General features: G+C 39.5%; 1 protein-coding gene across 1 annotated transcript in view; it reads right to left on the reverse strand.

Moving 5' to 3' along the window:
* Nucleotides 1-18,943, reverse strand: part of SLC6A7 (solute carrier family 6 member 7) — a 46,062-nt gene extending 27,119 nt beyond the window's left edge. Inside the window, exons 1-2 of the mRNA XM_026685098.2 lie at nt 18,740-18,943; nt 554-737 (exon numbers count right to left, since the gene is read on the reverse strand). Of these exons, the coding sequence (XP_026540883.1) occupies nt 554-737; nt 18,740-18,772 (217 nt within the window). The 5' untranslated portion in view covers nt 18,773-18,943. The remainder of the gene's footprint in view (nt 1-553; nt 738-18,739) is intronic.
* Between the last annotated feature and the right edge of the window lie 1,020 nt (nt 18,944-19,963).

The following is a 19,963-nucleotide window of genomic DNA, read 5'->3' on the forward strand; positions in this document are numbered from 1 at the left end:
TACTACATTTATTAAATACCAGTTTACAGGGAGTTGTGGCATGGAAATATTCCAAGTTATTATTTACGTTATTTGCTTGTTTATGCTTTAGAGTGATGTAGTGGCCTAGTGGTGAAGATGCTCGCCTCCCACTCGGAAGGTTGAGAGTTAGCAGTAGCAGCAGATGTTTTTCTCTTAAGGCACAAAGAAAAAATATCTGCTGTGAACTTTGCATGGTGTCAGGAAGGGCATCCGTCCAGTAAACACTCAGGTCCATCCAGTTGCCCTGACTCTACCCAGAATTCAGGGATTACAGGATTATAAAAAGGCAGTTGTTATTTGTGCTTTAGCCTCATTTTTAAATTTTAATAGGGACTGCTCAGTCTCCACTTCAACTGGAGCAACAATACTTACATAAAATTTCTCTTCTCAGGGGCCCTATTTTTTAAAAGATGCTGATATCTTTCCCTGTTGCACAGTTGTCAATACAGATATGAAAATCTCACTATAAAACAATAAGAAAAATAGAAATCTTCCACACAAAGGCAAGGAACAATGACGGTCAAGTTCTCACCTCCCCCATTTGTATAGGCACGATATGGAAATCTCCAAACATTCCCCAATCCAACGCAGTAGCCAATACAAGACAAAAGGAAATCCAGCTTGCCTGTCCAATTTCCTCTGTCTTCAGGATATTCGGTCTCTAGGTCACCATCTCCTTGGTCACTAGGTGTCATTAACAAGTCTGGAATGACTGGCTGATAAGAAAGAGATAGAGAAATGCAGAGGAAATGAAAGAGTCACATGAAAAAAGGGTGAGGGGAGAGGACAAGGCATATTTCAGAGCAAGGAGATGATAGCTTTCAATGTATTTAGTATCTAACAGAAGCTAGAATGAGGTACACAAGTCCTTATTTCATAGGTTCACTTAACCAGAGCTTTTCATATTACTTAGTATGTATCATGAGGTAAGATTGGTAGCAAAGAAATTTAATAATAAATAAAAGTGCATCCTTTGGTGTTGCACTACATTGTAAATTGCATGTGTAAATCAGCCATCACAGCTGAGACTTCTCAGGTAGGGTTTCATCTCCTTTCTCACATCCCACCAATATTTCTTCTGTCCATAAAGCCAATTTGTATATTTCAGATGTGACTCTCGAAGTCTGCTTCGCAAAGCTGACAGCCTTTACACCAAGCTCTCCAGTACCATGGAAAGCTCTTGGCAATTCTCACAGCCCAGCTGCTTCTAAGTCAGAGTGTGGATTATGTGAACTGACATAACCACACAGCGCTTTAGCAGGGTGCCAGAATCTGTGCAAGCACAGTGACTTGCAAAGGAGCATCCACAATCATATCAAGAAAAGAAAAGGAGTTATTAAATATTACATAAAAGCAAGACTCTTTTTGAGAATGCTTATATTGTCATCTCATTGAAACATTTTAAATGCTACTTTTATCCTATCAGATTAAGTTGTGTAGCCATACATTTGGCAATCCAACAAATAGTACTAATTTACCCATTTTGATATTTTTTTGTATGAATAGCAATAGCAATAACACTTAAATTTATATTCCACTTCACAGTTCTTTGAGCCCTCTCTAAGCAGTTTACAGAATCAGCATATTGCCTCCAACCTCATTTTATCAACCTCAGAAGGATGGAAGGTTGAATCAATCTTGAGTCCATCAGGATCAAACTCCTGGCAGTGAGCAGAGTTAGCCTGTATTCTAACTACCACCAGAGTTCTAGTAAAATATCTAGAAATAGTAGTTGATAGCAGAAGGAAAATCTTCCAAGGACTTACCCAATAACCTTAGACAAAACATCCACAATTCTGCAGTCTCAAATATGAGCAACAGTGCCCAAAATTCCAAGTTGGATACTCCATTAGGAAAGGCTTTATGAGAACATACCTTCCAGGTGTTTTAAAAATGTAAATGCATTTGTCCTATTTAAGAACAGCCCAACTAGCTCTGCCTTTAAAATGTTCCTCCCTCCCTCCTTTTCATGGCTTTCAACTACATCTTCTCAAGAAGCTGCCTCATGGGTTCCATCTAATCTGGAAAATGTACATATAGATAGATTTGCTTGGTTTTTTTTTTTTTCATTCTTGATATGAATAACTATGGGCACTTCCATGTCATCATTTCTACAACCTCTAGTATCCATCTGCACTATCTTAAAAATGCAAGATGAGTCAATGATTCTTTGGGTGGCCAAAAGGGAAGCACTTACACACACATACACACACACACACACACACACACACACACTTAATGTTCATCGTACAACACCCTTAACTCTTCTCACAAATGATTTAAAGAAAAAAGACCTATTGATGGGGGACAATTCAGTTATCCCTTCTCATTAGATGAAGCTTGGTAAAACAGCAATGTGGTACCACAGCCTGTTAGATTCAATAGAGACTGAGCAGAACTAAAGAGCAGGAGACAAGAAGGGGCAATATTCCACCAAAGGTATCCAATGTTACCACTGTCTTTGCACACTGCTTTCACACCTAAGGGGAAACTGATGGATTACTAGCCAAAGAGCAATAATGCTGTGAAACTGCTGTGAAACTATGGCTGATTTAGGTGGAACCCAAAATGCTTGTGTAGAAATGCTCTCTGGTTATCTAAGAATGACCCACTGTAGATGTTTAGAAAATAGCTAAAATCTATATTGGTCATTCATATATTCCTTAGAGACAATTCCAGGCTGAATTCTGGAAGTCTGGTGAGCTCTGACCTAATTTAAGCATTTGCTCTTCTTTTTCACAAGTCATTCTCTTTTCACTTACCACAGTTATAGATGCAAAACTTATTTTGCTCAGTTTCCATGGAAACAATGAAGAAAAAGTTAACACAGAAAACTGGCCCTAATAGTGGAGCACTATTAAGTCTTTTCCCTCAAGGCTTCAGTTAGGTGGTGTCAAGCCTCTTACACGATTTTATTTGTTATTCTCAGTGCTCTCTCTTCTGAAAGCACATTATTCTTTTCTTTGTTTTATGGTTCATATTATTTTTAATAACATATGCCACTCAGCATCTTTATGAAGTTCAGCAACTTTTAAATTTGACAAATAGATAAATAAACTTCCTCTACTCTGTTTTTGAACTATAAGTCAACAACATCTACTTTTCTTCCCCACCTCCCAAGCATTTCAAAGGCTAAATATACATTTTTGAATATTCAGATACTATCACATCTTCTATGACTAAATTATGTGGAAATGCCGCTTTAGAATACTAGTTCTGTTAGGGTTTGGGGATTAACCCCTAGAAGAGTATTGCAGCAGTAGTCAAGCCAGGAAGGGCCCCAGAGTATACACACACTGAACACAAACACTGTTTGTAGTTTAAATAGTTTTTAATCCAGTTAGATTTTAAGCATTGTCATTCAGTCCATTAAGTCATTCACAGTATTTCCATCCAGTAAGACTCACTAGTATAGTCCAAGTTAAGAGTCCTTGCAATATCTTTATCAGCCGATAAAGATATCTTCTCCTCCTCCGGTTTCACTCTCCAGAGAAACAAACGCTGGATATTCAGTAGAATTACGCAGTAAATCAGCAAACAGTAGCAAACAATAACAGTTCAGTCACAGACACTCACAGTCAGTAATCACAGTTAGTCACAGCAACACACAGCAAGTCGCAGCAGCACACAGTTACAGACAGCAAGCTTTCCAGCTTCTAATGCTTCCTTATATTGTAACTTCTAACCGCACCCTTAATTGGCTAATTGCCTGCTGCATTGTGCTTAAAGTGATAAGCACTTAAACCATGATATCTAAGTTTTATATATTTATTCACCCAAACCATATTTGGTATCAATGTTATACCTAACATACTCCCCTTTTGGGTGAAATAAATATATAATTCCTTACAATCTTATCCCATATTTTCACAACTCTCCTGGTGCTTACTGGCACCTTGGGCTTTAGTAAAATTATCAGCTAAATTGTCCTCCGACATACAGTACTCTAGCTGAATCATCTTACTTCTTACAGATTGTCTCACGTTTAGGTATCTTAGATCTGTATGCTTGCTCCTTGTTTTTACTCCAATATTTGTGGCCATTTGAATTGCTGCCTGATTATCTTCATGTATAATTATAGGATAATCTACAGTTATACCTATATCAATTAACATTTGTTTATACATTATTAACTCTGTACATAACAATGATAAACAGGAGAATTCTGCCTCCATAGTAGACAAACTTATATGCTGTTGTCTTATTGACTTCCAGCCTATTAATGTATTACCCAGCATTATGGCTGTTCCTGAAGTCGACTTTCTAGTGTCTCTTTCTGATGCAAAGCTAGCATCTGCATAAGCACTCAAAATTAAATCACCCTTTGGTTCTAAATACAATGAATAATTCATTGTCTTTTTAAGATATCTTAATATCCTCTTAGCTGCTATCCAGTGTCTTTCACATGGTGCAGAATTGAATCTAGCCAACTGATTCACACAGTACGATATATCTGGTCTAGACCAATTACTAATATAACTCAAACTACCAATTAAAGATTGATAAATCACCTTATCAAACTCAGGGCTTTGTACATCAGTGTTGCTAAACTCCTGACTCATTGGAGTCTTAGCTGGCTTACAAAGCTCCATCTTGTAATCTTTTAGTAATTTGCTTATCTTATCTTCCTGAGATATCTTAAAACCTTTCCGTGTTTTCTTTATATTCAAACCGAGATACTTCTTTATCTCCCCTAATTGCTTGATCTTTATTCTCTTTCCTAATGATGTTATTATTTTATTTGCTTCATCATTAGTTTCAGTTATCAATGCAATGTCATCTGTGAATAGTAATAATAATGATACTTTCCCATTTGTCTCCCTCTTAAACAGACATGGATCGGCTAAACCAGCTTTAAATCCTATATTGTCTAGTTCCTTTACAATATACTGGTTCCATTCATAGCCTGATTGTTTAAGACCATAGAGACTTTTCTTTAACAACCAACAATCATTATTATCCTTATTTTCACTTTTAATACCAACAGGTTTTTCATATAAATAATATGTTTTAATGGGCGTGCAAGTAAGCAGTTTCCACATCTAAATGGTTAACTATATAGTTTTTACTAGCTGCCCACACTAAAGCTGCTCTCAAGGTTGCTGCCTTAAGACTAGGTGCAAACACCTCATCATAGTCATTAGCATTCTGCCTAAAACCTTGGGCTACTAACCTTGCCTTATGGATTAAATTACCATCTTTATCTGTTTTTACCTTAAAATCCATTTGCAGCTAATGGATTTCTTTCCTACAGGTAATTTGGCATTTTCATACACCTTCATATCACTTAATGAATTCAGTTCCTTATTCATTGCTGCATACCATTTTTCTTTTTCCTTATTAGGATACTTTTTAATTTCTTCTACAGAATTAGGAACTTGATTAATCTGGCACACTGTGTTAGCCTGGTACCTATCAGGCGGTCTAGATATACGTGTAGTTCTTCTGGGAATTACAGGGCTTACAGGAGGACTTTGTTGAACTACTACCTGTTCATCTTCCTCATCCTGTTCAGCTATTGAATCTGTTTCTTCCTTTATGGGCACTATTTCATCCTGTATTTGTCTCTTTACTTTATTTTTAAAGTTACAGGGATAACTAATGGGATTTCTATAGGATTCAATAATTACATCTTTATTGGCATCCTGTTCTAATTTCTCCCATCCTTCATGTTCTAGAAATTGGGCACTAGCACTACATAACACTTTAGATGTGCCTTTCTCCCAAAATCTATATGCCCTATGGTTTGCCTGATAACCAACGAAGAAAAATCTTTTAGCTCTATGTTGCCCTTTTTTCTGAGTTGTGCAGGAATATGCACCCATGCTGGTGCACCAAATGTGTGCAGGTAACTTAGATCAGGTTTCCTGCCATGCCACCTGGTAAATGGTATTTCACCTGTTGTTGTATTAACAACGTTGTTCAATATGTTATTAGCACACATTGTAGCCTCCCCCACAAAGAATCAGGTAACCCAGAATCATTTAACATTGTTCTAACCATTGCCTGTAGTGTTTGGCCTCTTCTTTCAATAAAAGCGTTATGTTCTGGCCTGTATGGAGCAGACTTCTTATGCTCTATTCCAGCTACCTTAAGTCTGTTCTGGAATTTGTTATTAACAAATTCCGTGCCATTATCTGTCACCAGGGTTATCAGTTGACGTTTAGACTTTCTTTCAGCAAACCTAAGCCAATTGAAAAAATGTTGATATGTTTCAGTTTTGCTTTTCATTAAATAGCAAAACCCATATCTAGAATAATGGTCCATAATGCTCAGTATATATCTAGCACCCCCCATACTGGGTTTCTTTGGACCTATTATGTCTGCAAATACTACTTCTAAAGGTTCTTTTGTTTTGAAACCATTTAGCCTATTTGCAGGCAATACTTTGCTCTTATCTTCACAGCAAACATTACAACGCAAATATTTATCACAAGGTTTTAACCTTATTCCTTCAGATAACTCAACTGTACGTTTTAGCATTTTAAAATTTACATGCCCCAAACGCCTATGCAATAAATGGATACATTCTTCATGAGGCTTTATATTATTAAATACAGTTTGAGCCTCCCTTTCTTACTATTATCTAAGACATATAATGTTCCATTTAAAGCTGCAGTTACCCTTTTGTTATCTTTTCAATTATGCAATTATTATCCTTAAAAGTAATTACATAACCTAATTTATCTAATACCCTTACTGAAAGCAAATTAAACTTTAGTTGCGGTACATACAACATTTTTATATCCTGGTTTATGTACGGACAACGTGCAAAACCTTGACCTTTCGCTTTCAGGTTCCAGCCATTGGCAAGAGATATATGTTGAGAACTTGTAGACATTTTTATAAATTTTGTCTTATCTCTTGTGATGCAGTGGGATGCGCCACTGTCAACCACCCATAAATTATTCTTCACATCAGAGTTACTAAACGTGGCTAGTTCAAATGCTTTCTTTGGCTTTTTACATTCTGGCTTTTTCTCTTTTTGCAGAATCTTGCCAAATGTCCTCTGCCTCCACAATTAAAACACTTTTTAATTGTGTATGCTGTTGAAGATAAATTCTCTTCTTCCAGGTGCTTTACTTTGCTTTGCTGGTTTCTTTCAAGCTTTGAAGATAATTTCTCTTCTTTCTTATCTTCTCTCAGCTCGTCACGCTCACGCCTTCTTCTGGCTTCTTCTAGTAGCCTGCCTGTAATCTCGGTTAATGAGAGTCTTTCTTTTGGCAATACTTCCAACGAAGTCACATAGTCATCATAGCTTTGATCTAATGAAGATAATATTATGTAGACTTGTTGCAGTTCATTAAATATAAGCTCTTTTTCTTGCAAATCTTGAAAAATGCTCTTCATACAGTTTAAATGAACTAACATATCTCCATTCCTCTGAAGATGCGTTCGAAAAAGCTTCCGTGTAAGATTTATATGTGCTCCTACACTGTCCCGAACATAAATCTTCCTGAGGTTCTCCCAGCAGTTTGCAGCATTTTCTTCTCCACGAATATGGACAAGCTGCTGATCACAGAAGAAGTCAGTCCTATGATGCATAAAGCCTGCTCATTCTTCAGTTTAAAGTCTTGTAACTTTTCTTTATCATCATCATCAGCAGGATCCCAGCTACTCACATCTGGTGGGTTTGCTATAATGTCCCACAAACCTTCTCTGCGTAGAAGTAAACTACATTTCATTGACCATGAAACATAGTTTGTTCCATCCAGCCTGGATATCATGGACAGTTGTGACAAATTTACTTGTGCCATTACTCTTCAGATATTTTGACTATTTTAAACTAATTAAAACAGTTTGTTTTTACAGTAATGTGCAACTCACACCAACTCTCTCTGCTATATCCTGGTTAGTTAGACTATGCTGCTGGGCCCATAACCAATGTTAGGGTTTGGGGATTAACCCCTAGAAGAGTATTGCAGCAGTAGTCAAGCCAGGAAGGGCCCCAGAGTATACACACACTGAACACAAACACTGTTTGTAGTTTAAATAGTTTTTAATCCAGTTAGATTTTAAGCATTGTCATTCAGTCCATTAAGTCATTCACAGTATTTCCATCCAGTAAGACTCACTAGTATAGTCCAAGTTAAGAGTCCTTGCAATATCTTTATCAGCCGATAAAGATATCTTCTCCTCCTCCGGTTTCACTCTCCAGAGAAACAAACGCTGGATATTCAGTAGAATTACGCAGTAAATCAGCAAACAGTAGCAAACAATAACAGTTCAGTCACAGACACTCACAGTCAGTAATCACAGTTAGTCACAGCAACACACAGCAAGTCGCAGCAGCACACAGTTACAGACAGCAAGCTTTCCAGCTTCTAATGCTTCCTTATATTGTAACTTCTAACCGCACCCTTAATTGGCTAATTGCCTGCTGCATTGTGCTTAAAGTGATAAGCACTTAAACCATGATATCTAAGTTTTATATATTTATTCACCCAAACCATATTTGGTATCAATGTTATACCTAACAAGTTCTATTTCTGATTTTTAAAAAGTGGAATTAGATTATAGGATACATTTTTATCTTACATATATCTCCCAATGATTTTCCACAAATATTAGTCATGAACAACAAGGAACGTGTTTGTATCCAAAAAGAAAGAGGAACTAGCAGTCATGATAATTTACAAGGAGACACTTAACTGCTGGTGGATTCAACCTTCAACCTATTTGCCAGCAAATTCCAGGAAAAAAATTACCATCAATTGTCAAGCTGGGTTATTCTAGAGTTTTGATTTATGATGCCAAAATTTAATATGAATTGTTTGTTTGTTCATTTGTTTGTTTTTTGTGCCTTTGAGACAGACAGCTTTGATTTTTCAAAACTGCCCTGCAGTTTTCTTTAAAAAGTTTTTAGAAGTGATTCAACGTTGCCTTCTTCCTAGGTCTGAGAGAGAATAATGGTTTTAATTATTGTTACATGTTACAGAGATTATAATTATGTTTGCATTATTGTTATACCATTTATTCTTTTATGATTGTCGCTCTGAGCTGCTTAGGACTGAAATTGATTGAAGCAGCATAAAAGCATATGAAATAAATCAATGCTGCTTTTATTATCATTCAGCTGAACCTCTTTTCCTGTAACTTAAAGCTATTGTTCTGAACTCTTAAATTTAACACTCTGGAATAATAAAGACTGGTTCAGCTTCTAGGATGCCTGTTTCACAAACTTTCTACCGTCATAGACCACTGAATAAGCTTTCAGAATATGTGATATCGCCCAGTTAAGCAATTCTTTCAAATTTAATAACACGGGGAATTCACATTTTGGGTGAATAAGAAAGGGATTTTTGTTGCATTTGTATATGTCTTCCCATCCCTTCCATTGTGAACCTAAATCTGAATCCAAATTATGACATCCAAAAATAAGTACTTATTCACCATTTGAATTATTTTATGAATCCTCTGCTACGGGGTGTTAAACTCAAGGGCCGAGGGCCAGATCCTGCTTGCGGAGTGCTTAAATCTGGCCCCCGGGGCCCCCCTTAAAACCCTGAAAACAGTGGGCAGCCCTCCCAAGGTCTGTTTTCATTGGCAGAGGGTTGCAGGAGGCCATTGCAGCTGAAAACGGAGCTCGAGAGCCTGTTTTCACTGGCACAGCAATCGGGCAACCACAGACATCCCTGACATGAGTAATGTCGACCTGGCCATGCCCACCCCAGCCCCCTGAGGTCAAAAACAACCCAGATGCGGCCCTCAATGAAATCTAGTTTGACCCTGCTCTACTACAACAAGAACTCTGCGTTATTTTTGCTGGTCAAGGAAACAGAAATCTCTGAGTATCAAGCTCACTGTGCATGAGTTTGGTGGCCATATAAATTTGTTTAATAAACATGTATAGAGTTGTATAGAGTATGATGGGTGTCAAAGACCCATGGCTAATGACAAAACATGTAACACGATGCTGCAACATAACTCTGCATCAATTTCAATATACACCACACTGTCACAGGTGTCACATCAAGACTTCACAATGTTCATTTAGTCATTCTAAACAATTCTCAGCTTGCTACATATGTCCCCATATTGTATCCCTCACCTAAAAAGGGGTGCCTTTTTCTTTCCCACGCACACATTTAAAACAAAGTTCTTTCTCTTACAGAAAATGGACTTTTCTATGCATTCCATGGACTCTCACTTTGTAATTGTCAAACCTATCAGCACTTTGAAGTCAGCTAGGCCAACAAAGAGATGGGACAGGAATCCTAGGAATGCCGAATATAATCCTAAAAGCCTATCATAGTTTCTCTCTGCCCCATCAAATATGAGCAACATTAAGGTAGGATTATCTTGAGTTTCTTTCTAATGCTTTTCTCTTTCTCAGGACTGAGAAATCTTTTTGAAAGTCCTCCTTAATCATTTGCTCATTTCTTGTCTATTCCAAAGGCCATGCTAGCTGGGGAATTCTGGGAGTTGAAATCCACACATCTTAAAGTCACCAAGCTTGAGAAACATTGCCATAGGCAAATTTACATAGTTAAAAAGCTACGTAATACAGAACACATTTTCAGGTACATTCTCCGTAGGTTGCATTTAGTTCCCCACAATGGCTTCAACCCATTTGAAGATTTCTAGGTCTCAAGAAAGCCAGAATGAAGAAGGCTGCCAAATGATATGCAGGTGGGCATTATCAAGGTTTCTTTGTGATTTTGCACAGTAGTATGAAAAAGTCACAGATATTCATCTTTTCCGAAAAACATAACCTTAGAGACACTTTCCAAAGGCAAGTTGCACTATAAAACAGTGATGCTGAGTTCTGAGCAAACATACATAAGATTGTACTCAACAGCAGTTTGGAGTGTAGAGGACAGAAATTGGCAAGGAAGGAATTGGATTTTAATGTAGATGCTAATAGATCTAATCATTGTACTCTTTTATGACTACGTAACAAAGAGCAAAGCAGGACAACTGGATGCACACAGTCTTTGTTTGAAAGCTCTGTGGGATGGAGAAATTTCACTGAAAATATTAAAATATATTAAGGTGAGAAAAAGTAAAGTGAAGTGTAAAAGAAAGTTACAATGACTCTCAATTGTGCGTGTACATGCACACGACCAGCAAACCCCTTGCCAACAAAAATGCAGCTCACCTCTGATTTTCTCCCTTTAGTTTACATTAAAGGAAACGTTATGATCCTAAAAAAACTGGCTCTTGGGTGATCCTTTCTTTCTCGCTCATAGACATCCATTGCTAGAAATAACAAATTGTGAGACGTTTTCATTGGAGGCTGGAAAGATTATATGCTATGTTTTCTATATTTTCCTTACTTCTGAAGGAAGGCATAAAGGAAAACTCCCTCAAGAATAGAGCCTCTCTGCAGGGAATTTCAGAGAGTCTGTAGTTGTCCCTTGGTAATGTACAAGATCTACCTACATTTTCTAGAAAGACTTCCAACAGATATAGTAAAAATAGGAAATAGGAAAGAAACTGTCGAAACAAAAAGCAGAGTGGGAGAAAGTGAGAAGCACTGAGACAGATACTATATCTGGCCTTGTAATTCATATGGAAGAGAAGGGATTTGGTAATTATTCAGCTCTACATTGTATATGCTTGACTAAGTTATAAGGGGCTTCTGATTCTGGCTGAAATGAAGAAAGGGGAAGCCCACCCAAATAAGTTTAGGAAATGAAAAATTGATTGATACCTTAAAGGATTCATTCATTCATTCATTCATCTCATTTCCATACTCACCTAAGTGACTCTGGGTAGCTTACAATAAAAAAAAACCATGCCGCCAATTATAAAAGCATAAATACATGCAAATGTAAAAACTGTATCAAAAGATAGAATTGCAGTATTAAAAATTTAAAAAGTGCAGAGAACACCCTTATGACAGCAACCACCCTGAGGGTTGCCTGTCATTCATCAACTTTCATGTAAATTGGCGGAGTCAGGTTTTAGCACTTTTTCTGAAGGTCAGAAGAGTGAGGTCCATCTCACTTCTGGGGTAGGGGGTAAAGTGTTCCAATTAGCATGGCAATTATACTTCAGAGTATAATTTCTCTTTAATTTCAGAGAATTAAAGAGAATTCTGAAGAGCCAGTCTTTCCATATATTATTTAAAATGGGTAAAATAAAAGCTCAGTGTTATCTTGTTTGTTTTAAAACATACTCTTACACACATACAAAACAAAAGACATCTCAGATCATCTACTCCTTCAAGTAATGTTTGCAACTTTTCAGCCAAATTAAATTGGATTTATTATTTAACAGTTTTAATGCTGTTATTAATATTATTTAAAGCTGTAATGTTATTTTTTCACAAGTTACTAAATTAAACTTCTTTTACTGTTGATACACTGTGTTAATGATTCAGGAACAACGGACAGGTAAAACAGGGAAATTATTCAGCAGAAAGAACAATTGATCCTTCTGATTCCTTGTTTCAACTGGTAGAAACAAAAGGCCTCTGTCAAGCATAGAGCCTTGAATCTGCATTCCTGGGTCTGGAGCAACACAACAGTGGTTGTGAGATGAGGTAGGTTGCCATTAAAGACAATCCCTATGCCAGATGCCTAGAAAAAGAGAGGTGTAAACATAACAATAACAGTATAACACTTTATAATGCCTTGGTAAGGCCACATTTGGAATACCTCATCCAGTTTTGGTCACCATGATGTAAAAAAATATATTGAGACTCTAGAAAGAGTGCAGAGAAAAGCAACAAAGTTGCTTAGGGGACTGGAGGCTAAAACATATAAAGAATGGTTGCTGGAACTGGATATGTCTAGTTTGAAGAAAAGAAGGACTAGCGGTGACATGATAGCAGTCTTCCATGCTTAGAGACCATGCAGTCTTCGGACCTCACGTTATGCTTAAGGGAAGTCACTGGTGCCTTCTTGTGGGTGGAATATAGCCTGTTCTGCACAAGGAACTCACCTATCTGACATGCAGAAGAGAACCTGTCTTGGCTTCTTCCAAACTATGGAAAAGACTCCCTTAGGAGTTGTGCTTGATCCTCACTGCCTCACCCTTTAAAAAAAACAACTCTGTGAACGATCACCTGGCTTTTAATAGTTAAAGTCATTTTGAAGTCCACCTTACATCTTATTATTTGTTATTTTTTTTTTCCCTGAAAAACCCCCATCCCCCTCCCTCCTTCTCCCCCCCCCCCCCCAACACCACAAATCCCCCACCCCCCCCCCCCCCCCCCCCCCCCCCCCCCCCCCCCCCCACCCACCCCCCCCCCCACCCCCCCCCCCCCCCCCCCCCCCCCCCCCCCCCCCCCCCCCCCCCCCCCCCACCCCCCCCCCCCCCCCCCCCCCCCCCCCCCCTCCCCCCCCCCCCCCCCCCCCCCCCCCCCCCCCCCCCCCAACCCCCCAAACCCCCCCCCCCCCCCCCCTCCCCCCCCCCCCCCCCCCCCCCCCCCCCCCCCCCCCCCCCCCCCCCCCCCCCACCCCCCCCCCCCCCCCCCCCCCCCCCCCCCCCCCCCCCCCCCCCCCCCCCCCCCCCCCCCCCCCCCTCCCCTCCCCCCCCCCCCCCACCCCCTCCCCTCCCCCAACCCAAAAAATTCTTCCAACATTAACTTTATTCAAATATATTTCTTAAAAAAATAAAAATAAAATTTTTTTATTTTTATTTTTTTTTTTTTTTTTTTTTTTTTTTTTTTTTTTTTTTTTTTTTTTTCTCCTCTCTTTTTTTTTTTTGCGTTTTGGAACATTGTTAACTGAGTTGAGTGCTCATATAGGGAACAATAAATTAAATAAAAATACCTATTAAAGATGTATTGCAAATAATTTTATGTCAAGACCCATAAAATTTCCAAAACCTTAATGTAGCAAGATTTACTTTACCATTATCAAATTATATATATTGTTTCCACTGCATGGGGAATATATTTTGTAAACATGATTATCTAACTTTCTTGAGATCAACTTTAATAAATGTCTTGAATATAGCATTATTGTATATTGGGAGGAAAACTTGCTCCTTAGATATTCCCACCTCAGGACTGGAGTTGCATTCTTCTCATAAATATCAGGTAAATGCCTTTCATTTAAAATAAATAAATAAATAAAAAATAAACACATAAATAAATAAATTGAATAGCTAAAATGCATGAGTCGATTCTTAATTGACATGTCTTTATTTTGCTAATAATGGTTATTCCTTCTGTACTACTCTCAGAACAGATGGTGCTTCCAGACTAGACTTTTCTTATTCCATCACCATTCCTTTGTGGAATTTTTTTACAGGCTGTCCAGATGTCACTGCCTTGCATCCTTTATCCCAGTGGCCCCCAACCTTTTTTGTGCCACAGCCCGGTACCGGCATCACAAAATGATCCACGGCCCGGTACCGGCATCAGCACGCATGACAAGGCAAGGTGAGCCGAGCGACCGGCCAGCCAGCCTTCCCCCGCTTCTCCCCGCCACCTTCAACTCCTCCTTTGTACCTTTGTCGATGGGCTTCGCTTCGGGACGGCTTCGGGACAGTCGCTCGGCTCACCTTGCCTTGGGTGCTGAAAGAATCCTCACGCCTTAGTTTCGTTTGAAGCCCCCCACTTCGATGAAACTAAGGCGCGAGGATTCCTTCAGGACCCAAACGCCGCTTTCCAACCGGAAAAGCTCACCCGGAAGCACTTTCTCATCAAACAAGATGGCGGCGCCCAGCAAACCGGCGGCCCGGTAGGAAATGTTCCACAGACCGGTACCGGTCCGCGGCCCAGTGATTGGGGACCCCTGCTTTATCCCATTGTTTACCTTTTCAACAAAAGCAAAAGTATAAAGAGGGAAGGAGGGAAACGTTGTACAGGGCATTTGGATTGGTAGCACCTGGATCTATTAGTAAAAACATTTTCTCATGCTAAGGGGGGGAAATCTATGGTACAACTGAATCACAAGGTATACTGGAAAAATCAATATAAGCTGTCTTTTTCAAATCAAAAGTCTTTCCTTATTATTATGGTTTGTTGTACAGTCAACCAGATGTTTAGACTGGATCTGGTATTTTTATCCACCTATTTAGTCCTTTCCAAGGACTTTGGATTGGCAAATGATGATGCTTGATGGCATCATTGCAAGCTGTTCTAACTAATCCTGTCTTTTGCAATTGACCAATGGTAATTTTATCAATGCCGTTGATGTTCAAGTTTGTTGTCAGTTGTTTTGGGATTACCTATTACTACTGGTTCAAACTTTGCTTAATAGGGGACATGGGTGCAATTCCAAAACAACTGAAGCATCACTTCAACATGAAATCATAGCTGCCAATTCTTTAGCTGATGTTGCCTTTGCACACATCAAGTTCTTATCATAATCCATCAGCATTGTATATGTATGGATCTCTAGAGGGACCACTGTGGCTGGTTTATGCCATCAACATTGATGGCATAAATAAATCAACATTGATTTTCAGATCTTGATACTTTGTGATCTTCGTGTTCTTTGTCTTCCCCAGATAATAATTATCCACAATTTCTTCTGTTCAACCCCAGTAAAATCTGGTATGTTATGTGCCAAGATTTTATTTGTGTTTGGAAATTATTAATAATTATTTGCATAATGTTGGAATCAGAACAGCCTATTCTGTACATTATAATGAAATTTTCAATTAGAAGTGAAATAAATCAAAAGTTGCTGCCTGTACAATTTCCTGCCATTTGTAGTTATCCTGTCCACATTCTGCATTATCACCCACTGCTAAGGAGAGAACAAGACTTACATTCATGGGGAAATGAGATCACATCAATTATTTCCTCAAGCCACTTTGCTGGAAGAGGATTTAAAAAGAATAGTGGGTCTTACTGTTAAAGAGAAGAATACCTTATTTGAAGGCATATCCTAGCTCAGGGGTGTCAAAACTCAATTTCACTGAGGGCCGAATCAGGGTTGTGTTTTACCTCAGGAGCCATGGTGGGCATGGCCAGCTCGACATCACTTGTGTTGGGGACACCTGTGATGGCCCAAGTGCTCTGTCAGCAAAAATGGGCTCCAGGGCTGCGTTTTCAGCTGCAATGGCTTCCTGCAACCCTCTGCCAGCGAAAAAGGAGCTCGGGAGGGCTGCGTTTTTGCTGGTAGAGGCACAGTGGGCCAGTCCTTTGCTGTTTCCAGGTTGGCCCCGCAGGCCAGATCTAAGAATCCTGTGGGCCGAATCAAACTCAAGGGTGGGTTTGATACCTGTGTTTTAGATGAAATGGGTTCATTTCTGTTTTAAATGGAAAGATCCTCAAGAAGGTGAGATCTGGGGCCTTAAGCTGCCTGTCAGTAGTACCATCTGGATAACAGATTGAACAGGCACACAGGCACACAGGCTACCCAAACATTGTCTTTCCAAAATGACAATATGCATGATTGTATTTCTATTTATAAGACAGTAATTACTAAATTGGCACACATGCACACTTACAGAAGCCTGTTCTATACCATTTTGTTTTCTTTTGTCCTCATTATTGGGTTTTTCCTGTTTGCCTTTGGGTGATACTTAAGAGGAACTTTAGGGTATTTGATGCCTGTATCTATGTCACCCATGCTTATCACCAAAGCATGGAAAATTCACCTTGCTTAATAGCTTACAAATCAGATGGATCATGGCCAGCTGATTTTTTTCAAAATCGGGATTTTTTTCAAAATCGGGGCCGTGGATTTTCCCATCATATTATACTAGCAAAATACTGTCTTTGAGGAATGGCTGTGATTATTTATATTCCACGTTTGCTTACCCAGAAACAAGATATTCCTTTTACTGCTCTCAAAAGACACCTGTCAAAGAGACCTGTCAAAGAGATTACCATCTTGAGAGTCACTGAAAAACAAAAAAGCCTTACTGTTTTATCAAAAGTTTAATAAAGCTTGGCTTGGCTTTGTCAGGGAGAAAAAGAGAGACTTTTGATACCTATATTCTTTGTCCAAAAGGCAAGAATCAATCAAGAAATGATCTAAAAATTGAATGAATGATCATCAACATATGTACTGTAAGCCTTTGGATTGTGCATTTGGATTTCTTCTGAAGTTCACAAGAGACAATAAGGGGATAAAATTCAAAGATCAAGTGGATATATTAGAATTAGAATTCTTTTATTAGCCAAGTGTGATTGGACACACAAGGAATTTCTCTTGGTGCAATATATGAATTTATAACATTGTGAAATCTGCACTGGCCAATTTTTGTACAGAAATCTGTAGGAAAAATATTCTGTCCCTCCAGAATTCCAAGGAGGCAATTAATTAATGGAAAACAATCTGGAACAATAGAAGTCAAAGTCTTCTGTCCATATTTCTATATCTGTAGGTAACAAATCAAGTGAAACCAAGCTTGATTCAAATAGAATCCGATTGAACCAATAATAGATACTGACTGCTTCAGCCTGTTATTTAATTATTCTGAGTACTTTTGTTCACTTTTTTAAAAACTCTAAACCAGAGGTCTCCAAACTTGGCAACTTTGAGACTTGTGGACTTCAACTTCCAGAATTCTTCAGGCTGGCTGGGGAATTATGGGAGTTGAAGTCCACAAGTCTCAAAGTTGCCAAGTTTGGAGATCCCTGCTCTAAACAATGTTCTCCTCTTTTTCCTTCTCTGCTCTATACAAAATGTTTGCCCTGTAGGCAAACTAGGTATGAAATATAGTGCCCAGGAAAAGCAACCCTATTGCAACCTTCATAAATCACATTCATCCATAGCCAAACATGTTCTCATTGCATAAATCCTCTCAGAGGGCTTAAGGTAGTGGCAGTAACTTGGAAAGATCTAGAATCTATTTAACTACAAAAGAGAAGTTTGAACAATATATATCAGGAAGTCTGTATTATTTTTGGAAATGGACAGAGCCAATTTCTATTTGTCCAGCATAGAAAAGCAGAGTTTTTGTAATGAGTTGGAATCTTCAGCCAACAAAAAAATCCTTAAAAGTTCTGAATCCACCAAGAACCAGCCAACACAATGTTGTAGGTTGGTTCTTAGTGGACTCAGAACTTTTAAGGATTTTTGGGGGGAGGGCAAGGGCTAGAAAACAGGAAAGACATCTCTAGATAACAAAACTCAATGCCCCCCCCCCCCAAAGGAAGGAAAATGCCCACCAGGTAACACAGGACTTTCAGGGTGGGTTGAGGGGGAGGGGCGGGATATGGAAAGAGACCCATAGACTAGCCCCAGTGATTGCGCCAGCACTTCCCAAGTGCAGCAAGGCAGACTGAATGCAACATCACAATCCCTTCCATCTCTCTCCCTTATTCTGTAACACGGTGTTCAGTCACACCTGTCACATGTTGAATAAAGTGGAGCAAAGGGACAGTAACTGTTGCAAACAATCTCTGAACCTCACCCCAAAACCCACTGACTTCCAGTCTTGCCCTCCCGCCCACCTAATTACCCACATGAGTCACCCCAGTGGAAGCACCTGCTGCCTTTTAGAAAAAAAACAGCTGCCTCTTGGGTTGGGTGCAGCTGACTCCCTGTGGAATGCAGGCGATGAGGGAACTTGCTAATTATAAAGGGTGAGACCGAAGGTTTCGTCGTGAGAGCTACCCACCCATCTCATGTCCTGCCGTCAGTCTAGGAGGAGAGAAAGCTCTACTCCTCCCAAGGGCGATACAGATAAATCCTTGGGGAATCTGGTTACACACAATAGACCCCTTGCCACACTTACCTAAGGCTGCTATGCTGTATCTCAGCCCCTCTGGTAAAAAGAACCACCTGCTGCAGGTCCTCTCTGTTCCGCCTCTGTGGCATCCCATGAAGTGCTTCCAATACAAATTGCAGCCTCTTACCTTTTGAGCATGATGCTCCTGGCTCTTCTGCATGGTAGAGCCTGGTTGCTATGCTCTCCCTGCCTACGTGTGTACTCTTCCTCTTCCACTTGTTCAAGAGATGTCTTCTTTTCTCTGCACAATGGGAAGAGAAGAAAGCAGCATCCAAAACAATAAGCAGATCAATAAATATCCTCCTGGTTGTCTTTTCTGTCTATTTCCAGATTGCTGCTTCCTGACTGAGTGTAACTGGCACAGTGAGAAGAGATGTTAACACTCTCTAGAATAAAGCAAAATGAGAGAGAGAGAGAGAGAGTGAGAGAGCTGCTGGGAAGGACTAGGAACAACAGAAGCTGGCTAGTGTGCAGGTTTGCTTAGCATTAAATGGGTATTGCAGATTGTCAAAAAGAAAGACAAAGGGCAAATATTCATACACTTAGGTCTATAGAAGAGAATATCTGTTGCTCAGGATATGTGGGATTCTTGTTGCTCGATGAGCTTGGTTATTTTCTTGCAGATTTTCATTACCAAACTAGGTAATATCATCAGTGTTAGTGTCAGATCCGTGCATCTGTCATTTCTTTAGTGGAAGAAGAAAAAGTGGGGGAGGCTGTAACCTGAATATATTTAACCTTATATCGAATTTGTATAACCCACACATGATACAATGGAGGGAGAAAAGCCAGGTGGCCAGAACCTATCACCTCCGAGAGGCATAGCCAGGAGATGAGAAGATCATCAAAATTCCACAGTGAGATGTATCCGGGGAATCTCTGGAAAAAGTTTGTTCTAAAAAGGGGGTGGGGGGAAATTGGGTATGTCCTGGGAAACTGTGAGAAAGATCGTTCCTACAGAAGGGGTGGGAGGGGAATTAACATACTGGCTTTTGTTTCTCTAAATACACATCGAGATAAGGGGAGGGGTTCTAAACTCCCTTATCTATCCCTGTATGCCTGAGGGACCTCAGACGCTGCTTTGAACTCCTACGTGAATTGTCTCATCTCAATAAAGGATTCCTTTTGATACGTTTGATTCTCAGAAGTTCATTCTTGCTAATTGAATGGGAAAAAGTTCTGTAGCCAGTTAGTAGGGAGTGGGGACTAAAGCAGGGTTTTTAACACTCAAGGCCCACGGGCCAGATTCGGATCTGTCACTCTGAAAACAGCACAGGACTCGCCTGTGGTGCCTTTCCCAGTAAAAACAGAGCTTGGGAGGGCTCAGACAGCTCTCTGCTGGCAGAGAGTT

The sequence above is a fragment of the Notechis scutatus genome, chromosome 2, assembly GCF_049901735.1.
Source record: "Notechis scutatus isolate UNSWTSFEM ecotype Mainland chromosome 2, rNotScu1.2, whole genome shotgun sequence".
NCBI lineage: Eukaryota > Metazoa > Chordata > Lepidosauria > Squamata > Elapidae > Notechis > Notechis scutatus.